General features: G+C 43.2%; 1 protein-coding gene across 1 annotated transcript in view; it reads right to left on the minus strand.

The window, feature by feature from the left end:
- The window catches only part of sardh (sarcosine dehydrogenase), a 52,223-nt gene extending 42,993 nt beyond the window's left edge, over positions 1-9,230 (minus strand). Inside the window, exons 1-7 of the mRNA XM_008286227.1 lie at positions 9,083-9,230; positions 6,238-6,427; positions 5,079-5,215; positions 4,618-4,796; positions 2,531-2,710; positions 1,257-1,380; positions 948-1,048 (exon numbers count right to left, since the gene is read on the minus strand). Of these exons, the coding sequence (XP_008284449.1) occupies positions 948-1,048; positions 1,257-1,380; positions 2,531-2,710; positions 4,618-4,796; positions 5,079-5,215; positions 6,238-6,422 (906 nt within the window). The 5' untranslated portion in view covers positions 6,423-6,427; positions 9,083-9,230. The remainder of the gene's footprint in view (positions 1-947; positions 1,049-1,256; positions 1,381-2,530; positions 2,711-4,617; positions 4,797-5,078; positions 5,216-6,237; positions 6,428-9,082) is intronic.
- Between the last annotated feature and the right edge of the window lie 1,032 nt (positions 9,231-10,262).

Here is a 10,262-nt window from a genome sequence, read left to right on the forward strand (position 1 = left end):
GTGATGTTTTACTGACCAAGTGTTGTGAAGCTGTGCCTGGTAGAGGTACATAATCGTCTTACTTTGGGACAAAGGAACCAAAACTTTTAAGTGATTTTCACCAGATTTGACTGCTGATTTTTTTACAAGCAGTTTTTATGTCCCAGTGACTATTAAAATTGCAGTTTCAACTCTCTCCCCATTTATTTCGATATACACACAGTCCTGATAGTCCATGATAACTGCGTGGGGAAGTTTCCAAAATTGCTGCTGAGTGGTGAGATTTGCCTAAAAGGATTTTGGTCGCAGTGATGTAGAATCAGAAAAGCATTTCATCATTACTTATGATTCCTCTCGCTCTTTTTGAAAGGCTGTAGCTTAATGGGGACAGCAGGCTGCTTTTGTGAAATCATAAACACAAAACTATTAGCCCAGATTGTTTTGAGGCAGCTCCAACGACATCATGATAGAAGCTCTAAAATTGTAATGCCTGCCTAAAAGAAAAGCTTTCAAATAGCAAATGCAAAAAATACTCCAGAACACATCTGTAATGTTGGAAGCGTCCAGCCAGAAAAGCTGGAAAATGGAAAACAGAAAATACTAGCAGGTGACGAACACAGGTGTAGGAGTCACTAATAAACAGATAACTTTGGTCCATATGAGCCAAAGGAGCAAACAAACAACTGAAGCTATGCTGTTATAATCAAAGCCTCCCTCCTATAAAGGCCTAGAGCTGTGCCAAAGATGGCGAGAAGCTGACGTGTGCTGGTGTTTTTCATTTTCATTCTTTACAATGTCGTGTCATCTTAATTAACCATATTGTTGCATATCTGTCTGAAGAAGAATCCCTCTTCCTGAGATTTCTATTTTTCTCCTGTCAAGGCTTTCTTTGTGGAGTTTTGTCCTCATCAAAAAGTCTAAAAGTCTGGCTGCACAGACAACTTTGATTCAGGCGATGACAGTCGTACCTGAATGCCTTCAATCCTCTCTGTCACCACGTAGGCGTGATGCATGGCAACGAGAGGAACCTTGACGCCGGCCATCTCTCCCAGTTTGGTGGCCCACACACCTGCAGGTAACGCAGAGAGACAAACGTGTCGCCTTCACTTCTAGATAAAACGAAAACATCTTTAAATTGCTCTTTTCGTCGCGTGCAATGTCACCTCTAATGGCACATTTGCATCAGCGGAGGGAAGCTTCTAATATTTCCCCACGTTACATCAACAGCGCTTTACACCGTGTAACACCTGTGGCTTTGCTGTCTTCACCGATCTCACCTGCACAGTTCACCACGCACGGCGTCTCGATGGTTCCGTGAGCGGTCTCCACTGCCTTCACCTTCTTCACCCCGAGGTCATCGGTTCGCACTTGAATCCCAGTGACGGGGCAGTTCTCGATCACCTGACGCAAAGAGGGCCGTTTGGAGTTAATTACATGCAAAGCTAGGACACTGTTTACGACCTGCTCCACCTTTGCATCAGTCCCTGCATGTTGCACAGTAAATGAATAATATTAAAACCTTTTTAATATCTACCCAGCATCATCTTCAACACTGCAGAAGAACATGGCTGCAGTTTACTGAGCCAATTAAGACGCAGTTTTTATTTTTATTTTCATAATGCAAATAATGTCATATATTTGTTGTTTGATTACAGCTTGAAAATATCACTAATACATTTATAAAAATCATAAAAAATTCCCTATGATGGCCGTTATCCAAGGATGTCCTCATTCCAAAGACACTCCAATTAAAGCAAAACAAGCAGCGCAGCACACGCAGCCACTTAATAATCACGTCTCTTCAGTGTAGTCAAGTGCAATTGTAATGCTAAAGTCAGCGCTGTACGCTAAAGATGTTTTCTCTAATTGTCATCTGAGGGCTGCAATGCAACTGTCAAGAACCGTAATTGGTGCTTTGCTCTCTTTTGTTTCTACTTTTAGGACTGTGTTTTTGGATTTCACGGTTTGATCTCCAGCAGCTGTGCAGTGTCAGTTACTATGGTGATCTACCCAAAGAGTAGCTCCTATTAAAAGCCCACAAGTGTGGACCCTGCTGCTTCCATAAAAACACTGACCCTTCTAAATATGCAGGGCATTATGTAGACTAATGGATCAGGTGAATGAGATGTATTTTGTGTTGGACGTACTCGGCCATTCAAGCCCTCGTCTGTCTGAAAATAGAAATTAATGTTTAGCCGTGCACAAGGTTGTGGCTATCTGCGCTGGATTCTCTGGTGCAGATAAGGCTGTTATTTTTACTCTGAACTGAGTCATGTCACACACATGCACACAAAATCAGACAGCAGCTCAGAAAAGCAAATCACTGGGCAAATTTGCAGAAGCTGCACGCTTTTTCACCAAAAGCAATTAGAATAACAGAAAATATCACAACTTCTGACGAGCTGAACCCATCAGATGTCCTAAAAATAACATAAAATCTGCTCCAGCTTTATTTGATTGGCTAGACTGCAGCTACAAACGTGTATATTCATTGTATTATATATAATGTACAGTATATTCATGGCTAAAATAGCAGATCAGTGCTCCTTACCGTGGCTCCCCTGGCCGAGGCGGCTCTGGTCAGGGTGGTGCAGGTGCCGGCGGGGTCCATGGTGCCATCTGTCGGAACATACAGCGTCCCATACAGGTCGTCTACGTTCATCAGAGGATACAGGTCCTTGGTCTCAGCAGGTGACAGCACATGGGACTCGATACCGTAAACTTTACCCAGCTAGAAGAAAGACGAGATGTTTCATAAAAACGAAAATGAAATCATCAGTTTTGTCACCTTGAAATGAGTTCTGACATGTCAGAGCTTTAAATCACATCAGTGTGTTTGTGTTTGCATCAGCGCTGCATAATCTCTTCAGCTAAACTGAATACTGCAGTAAAAAACAATAACACGGCTCTTAAATGTCAGAATCATTTAATGTTGCTGCAGGTGCAACAATACTGAACAAGGTGCAAGTGTTTCACAGTAAAAACCTGCCAAGCAAACACAACATCTTTCTTAATGTGAAGCAGCTGCAGGTGGCGTTGACTTACAGTCACCGGGGGAGCATTTCATTGGTTTAAGTTTTTAATTAAGACCTGAGAAAAGTTTGCTGCTTTTTTTTTTTTTTTTGCGGCTGGATCAGTTTTACAATGTGCATCGGGAAAGCGAAGTTTCAAGTGACCTTCGAACCTCCAGCACACATAATAAAAAGGTAAACAAAGCCTCCCCCCCAGTGTGCCGCCTCCTCATGTCGAGCACGTAAAAACCCAAAAACCAATTCTGTGTTTAAAAGCCCTTAGGAGCAGCAGCAGCAGCAGCAGCAGCAGCAGCAGCAGCGGGGGGAAACCGGTTTCATGTAACCCTTAAAAAACATTTCATCTCCCCGACAGTGCGAGGCTGTAGCTTCTATCAGGTGTTGTCTGGCGGCGCTTGTGATCACAAGGTTCATTATCTCGCTAATACAATTACTTACGAGCCATTACTCATTAACAGCCACCTATCTCAGCTGGAGAAACGTTCAGTGGGTTTAGAAGCAGACGCATTAAAAACATGCTACATAGAGAGCGCTCTGACAAACCTGGAAAATACTGCATTTATGTGCTTCAGTTTTTATCTTCGAGCCATAAACGTATTTTGGAACCCTTTTGTGGAGCGTTCACACTTAAGACAGCGAACAGCCTTTTGAGTCTGAATTTTACATTAACTAGTTTTCTCAGCTGATGCAGAAGGATAAACCTCAATGTGTAATGATCTGTCCTTTCATCCTGCCACAGCTGCCAATATCTCCAATCTTTTTGAGTCCCTGAAAAAAAAAACTCTTTCTAGCATTTGCTTCCATCTACTATGTAGCAGTCTCCTTGACACCTGTTGCTGCGGCAACCATTTAAAGCCATAATATCAACATCTTTTACCTGCTGAGTACACGTGTGACATTATCTGGGAATTTCAACAGGCAGAATTCAAACTAATTCATCTGAAAGTTAGATTCTTACAAGAAAATATTTTTTTTTGCTGCACAGAAACTGATGTAAAATTCGGACTGTCTTGCTCAAATGTTGATATTGCATTGCATGAACTATTGGTGCAGCAGTGAAGAGGGCTAAATTTATGCCAAAATCCACATTTAGACAAATCTTGTGTCCCATGCTCCCTCGTTATCTCTTCACCCAGCTATGTTTCTATCTAGTGATGCACGATATTAAAATTTCTGGCCGATACCGATATCTGATGTTAAGATTTCTGATATCGCCGATAACCGATGTTACCGATGTCGATATTCAATTTTTGTTCACACTGAAAAATTAGAATAAGTGTGAGAACCTGAGAACTATTCAAAAGAAGCCAATAATACCAAATTAGAAAACATGGTCTTCTTTGTTACGTAGCAAAAGTAAAACATATTCAAACATATTGAAGTCCAGGACGATTTAAGTAAAAACATCTGTGAAATAGCTCCAATATCAAACGTAGAGACGAAGGCACCAAGGTTAGACAATCATCGTTTTTCCACATCGACTAAATTTGTTTATCGGACCAGTATATGGAAAAAAACCCACTAATATTGGCCGATACCGATGTGGTCACCGATATATCGCACCTCCCTACATCTATCCTCTCCTCACGATGCCCACGTCCGTCCTTACCGACATGAGGCGCTTGTACTCGTCCAGCCTCTGCTTGTTGGAGGCGATGAAGATTCCTCCGTTCTGGATCCAGCCTGTGTGGAGACCCGTCTCCTCCTCCAGGTCTTTGCTGATCACGTTCCTGGTGTGGGCCAGGAGCTCCACCTCGACGTCGCTGGGACGGAGCTGCCACAGCAGACCTGGAAAACACAGAGGAGCACGTCAGCAGATGGACAAAAAGACTTGGACGTGAGTGTGTGTCTGTAATGTGAGCACACATGCAGGTGGACGGCAGACTGGACGGCATAAATGACAAACTGTGGATGTAACTCCACAGATTCAGTAGAATTGTTCAACCAACTGACCGGAGTTCTTCACTCACATGGTTTGAAAAAAGTTTCAGAATAGCAACCTGCTCCCTATTTCATCTCCTACCTTGTCTGGTAAGTACATACTCTGTCCATACTCTTAGAGCTTGTTACCTGCAGTGTGCCAGGTGGTGCCAGCAGTCAGCCTGTCTCTCTCCAGCAGAACTACGTTGGTCATCCCCATCTTAGCCAGGTGGTAGATGGTCTGACAGCCCAGACTGCCTCCTCCGATCACCACCGCATCGGCTGACCTGAGACAGTCGGCGGTTAACGACAGGTGAGCTGACGAGGTGACTTTCAAAGCGGGGTAAGGACGAAGCCACTTCAAACTCTCAGTTCACGGAACAAAAACAAGTTGTTTATTTCAAGGGATGATTTGTAATTTCAGGAAAATGTATACATCTGCCATCTTGTTGATTCTACTTATGTGTCGATCTGTTAAATATGAAGATGAAGCCAACAGCTGATTCAATTAAAACTAGCAGAATGACTGCAAACAGGGGAAACAACTTGCTTGGTTCTGACCGACGGAAAGAAAATCTGCAACACATGCTAGTTTATACAAATATTAGATCTGTAAAGGAACAGAAGCAAGTAAAAAAAAGACTTCTGATTTTCCTTTTCTTTCTGTTTGTATACGATGCTAACTGGAAAAGCATCAACTTTCTCTTGTTTTCCAAAATGTGTAACTATTTTCAATCTGAATATAGAAAGAAAAGGTTTCATTTTTATAATTTAGGATCTCAATTAGTGGCTCACATGGCAGAGTGGGTTGTCTACCAGTTGCCATGTTGGCGGTTCAATCCCCAGCCCTTCCACGTGCCAAAGTGTCCTTAAGCAAGACTCCTAACCTGCAGTTGCTCCCGATGGAGGCCCAGCTGGTATGTGGGTGTGAATGGGAAGCATTGTAAACGCTGCTTTGAGCACCACTAAGGTACAAAAGGGCTGCTTAGGTGCAGACTATTGACATACACCCCTAACTGCCATTATGTGAAAGCGCTGTACGTTTTAATAAACTAACAATCAGACGTCTTTTGAGACCGCAGTGATCAACAGGGCGTCTATAATCTGCTCAGGCCTCGCTGTGAGCTCATCGTGAACATTGTCCATTTTCACAACAAGGTATCGATCCTTTAGCTCAACTCATCATTTTGCCAAGCTATGTGGATAATCATCATCAAGAAAAATGCACATAGATCCCGATGTAAAATTACTGTAATTAAAGGGTTCAGTTTAACACAATAAACACACAACATTCACGCATTAACCGTACTTGGGTAAAGGCTTAGTCGGCCCAGAGGAGGCTCCATCCTCCTGTTTGAGCGTCTTCTTGTAGGGAACGTTCTTCTCCTTGGTGTGCTCTGTGCTGTAGGCCCGAGCGCTCGGCCGGCACAGCGGAGACAGAGGAGGCCGAACCGAAGACACCACTCGCCGAACTGCACTCCCAAGGAAGGCCATGGCCCCTGAGGACAGAGCGAAGACATGTCGAAGAATACTCAAGGATTCGGGATGCAGCGCAACTGCTTTTAAAGTTGCTTATTAGAACATTTTTCAGACAGATGACAGGACACATGCTTACAGTTAGTCTGTACTCTGCTTGAACTTGTTGCACAGGACACACAGCGCTCAAATCCAAATTTTGTGAACCCGTACAGCAACTGAAATTGAGTTTTAATTTATACTATATAGCAGAAAGGTTCAAGAAAGGTTTGGCAAGACTGGATCTTAAAAAATGTTCTCTCCTGCCACCAAGGATACAGGTTTGCAGGTGGCTGAAATCTTAACTCTCAAGAAAAGTCTCAAACTGTCCCACAGAGATCAAAGCTCATAGTATCACAGAAAAATTGATTAGGCAGCAACTTTAACATGGTCAATGATTGTCACAGCTGTGGATTAGGGTAAAATCACTCATGTTCGCAGTGTATTTATAGCAGGTCAAGATTAGATGCCCAGAGCAGGGATCTCAGGTCAGGAGTGACTCAGCTTATCCAGCTGATACAAGAGAGAGAATAGAAAAATAAATATTAGGCTGATTAATAATTCCTCCAGTATACAACAGAGCACTTTAAACTCAAATGATTTAAAATGACATCACTTCTCAATAACTGTAGTATTTCTATGCTGAACAAATAACACATGGAAAATACATCCCCCAAAGCAGGAACTCAGTTTAACAAAAGTGAACACAGCTGTGGAAACCTAACCGAGTACACCTTTGATTTCCAATCAGCCAAACTGCATGACTATGGTAGTTAAAACACTTGCTCAGTTCTAATGAGTACTATTAGAAAATGTGAATGTTAGACTGAACAAAGATGAAAAAGGGAAAGAAAGACAGGTATAGTAAAAATCACAAGGTACCAAACAAGCCCCAGTAATCATAGTCACTGCAGCCGTTGTCCCAAAACGATGCCCAGTACAGTGCACCACTTGCACAATCAAGCTCACAAAAAAACAGACAACAGTGCATGTTTCAGACTTGACACAGGGGTTACCAGAGGATATGGTGACAGCTCAGACATATTACATCAACCTATAAGGTCATGTTTAAGCAACAACCACGACCACAGTGAACTCATAGTCCCCACAGTGAAGCACAGAGGCGGGAGTGTGATGAGAAGGCAGCAAAAACAACATGTACAGGCGGCACCATGAATGCACGTGTGAAGGAAAAAATGACTTCCCTCTCTTGGAGTTCAGTTTCTAAAGGTGGTACTGAACTTTTCCCCCTTAGCTCCTATCATTGACCTCCTTAAGTAATAGTTCTATTATTATTATTATTATTATATTATTCTATATTAGCATTAGTAGTATAACAGATGTGAACTAATCTGCAGATCTTCTACAGATTCTTGACCTCATGTAGATCTATTGCAGGAGGACAGGGTAACACTCCCTGTACCCCTCAAGGCCAGACTGAACCAAAGCAACGGACTATCTTTGTTTTCCTCTCACCCATAAATCTAGATGTGGTTCCCACATGAGACCAAAGGCGTGAGAGAAATCCTCAGAATCGATGCTTTGCGTTCATGAACTGCTGCTCTGTTCATGTCACTTCTCCTGATCAGATATTTCAACCTATAAGTCATCTGAGTGTGTCTCTCTGAGTCGGGTTCCTCATCCTACAACATCAGCCTCTTCCAGAGTTCCACAACAGCACGTTTCGTGGTGACTCTCTAGTCCTGCAGAAGCTCGGCAGATGAGGAATAATCCTGCATGACAATAATTCAAAGCAAGAGGGAAGGAGGGAAAAATGTAAAAACTATGACTATATCAAAGACAAAAAACAAACACCTTTGAGGGGGATTGTAAAAAGAAAAGTAGAGCAACACCACCACCTCCAGTGAAAACAAACAATCACTATGAGCATCTAAATCTGTGCCACGGTGGGGTCTTTATATTTGAAGAGTTCATTTGGAAAAACACATAACTCCATTTTAGTGGATTTTAAGAAAACTTTTTTGTGTGTTGTTTGCTTGAGATGATATCAATCAAACTGACGTTGAGTGAATCTGACTCAGTAGAAATGACAAGAACAGAGATAACTTAAGTTTGATTGATATCATCTCAGGTAGATGATGGAAAAGTGGGTTTCCTTAAGGTTTGTGAAGATGGAGTTCTCTGTTTTTGCAAATGAACTTACATGTAAACTGTTTGATTTTTCCAAAACAAGTGAGCAAGTTTGAATCATGTCACATTTAAGACATTCATGCACATGGGCTGGACTCACTCCTGTTGTGCACCAGCTGGCATCTACACCTTAATGCCAGTGAATGAAGACAAACAGGTTTGCATGAGGAATTAAATGCTATCTGTGGAAACCTGCTGCTGGCTCACTCGTGCATTCTCCTGACAAGACAAATCAACAACAATAAACTTCACATAGACTCGTGTAGAAGCGCATCAGCTGCAGTGTTTGTAACCAGACCTCTGTATAGTTAACGCGCAACAACACCGCGCACGAAGCAGCCCGAACACTTCCGAGGAGGAGACACAACAACGTGGCACAAGAATCAGCGTGGGATTCCTCTCACCGCCGAATGCAACACGACGTTACCAAGTTGCATCCTGCTGTAACTTAGTTGCATGACAGCAGGTTGGCTTCCTCTCGTACTTACGCTCGATTCCTCCCGTTAAGAGTCCGGTCGGTGCAGGAAAACACGCTCGACTGCAAGACTTGCAAGACACCAAAAAGCAGGAAAAAGAAGGAAAGTGCTTTGCAAGAAAGTAACGGGGGTCCCAGAAAGGTGGAGGGAAATAAAAATGGCCGAGTAGTTCCGCAGAGAAGCGGCGGTGCTAGTGTGGCCCAGGAGGCTCAGTTCAGGAGCTGTCAGATAGTGTAACTGTAGTTCCTGCCTTCACTCCTCCCCTGCAGCTCACAGGACAGGAGGCAGGCAGTGTGGCACTTATTCACAAATTAGGTCACACATGATCACTGTGCTGATGCATTCTGTAAAATCCTGCATATTTCCTGAATGGAAATCAATGGTAGGATGAATGCTTTGCAGCAAAAAGCACACATTACCCAGCTGCAATAACACTGGCATGATCCTAAGTAGCTAAACATGAGCTCCTGACTCTTATTTGTGTGATCTAACAAAGGATTTGTTTGTTTGCAAGCCTAAAACACTGCAGGTTAAGTCTGCAAAGATGTGGGAGACAGAAAGCGTTTGTGTGTGTTTGTGTTGTTGGAGGATGTCGGGGTAACAGCTGCTGCTCAAAGTCCTTCAGGCATCAAACCAAGCAGAAGTAGAACATCTGAGCATCATGTATGTGGAGTTTGTGCTGCACGGGATGAACAGCTGCGGTAGTTTCACAAAGGAAAATGTTTTAAAACTCCACTAACTCCACATTATGAAACCTTACGTTTGGCAGCCATGTGCAGCTGCCAAGCTGACCTCAGGCGTCCCCACCTCCTAACCAGCAGCCAATGCAGTGCTGAGTTTATGTTCCCTCCTGTGACGGGAGGTTCTTTCTAGTTCATACAGCTTTGAGCAGGACAGGAGCTGAACGTGGGAGCTCCAGCAAGCCCCTCTATCTTCTTACTGGGAGTGTTTCTCTACTTTTGTGCCAAACTAAGAAGCAACCTTTGATCCGTGTTGTCCTCCTCCAAGCCTTTTTTTTTTTTCCCATGTGGTTGAGTAACAGTTTCTTAAGCACATGTGCGATTCATTCATGCTGGTCTGCTGACGTAACGTTCCTGGAGCACATAAGATCAAGTGAACTAGATAGATGAGCGCATGTGCAGACGGCTGTCGTGTGATGAAACGTGTTTGTTTGTGCCTGCAGCAAGTGCTA

The sequence above is a fragment of the Stegastes partitus genome, unplaced genomic scaffold (assembly GCF_000690725.1).
Source record: "Stegastes partitus isolate 25-593 unplaced genomic scaffold, Stegastes_partitus-1.0.2 Scaffold443, whole genome shotgun sequence".
NCBI classification, from domain to species: Eukaryota; Metazoa; Chordata; class Actinopteri; family Pomacentridae; genus Stegastes; species Stegastes partitus.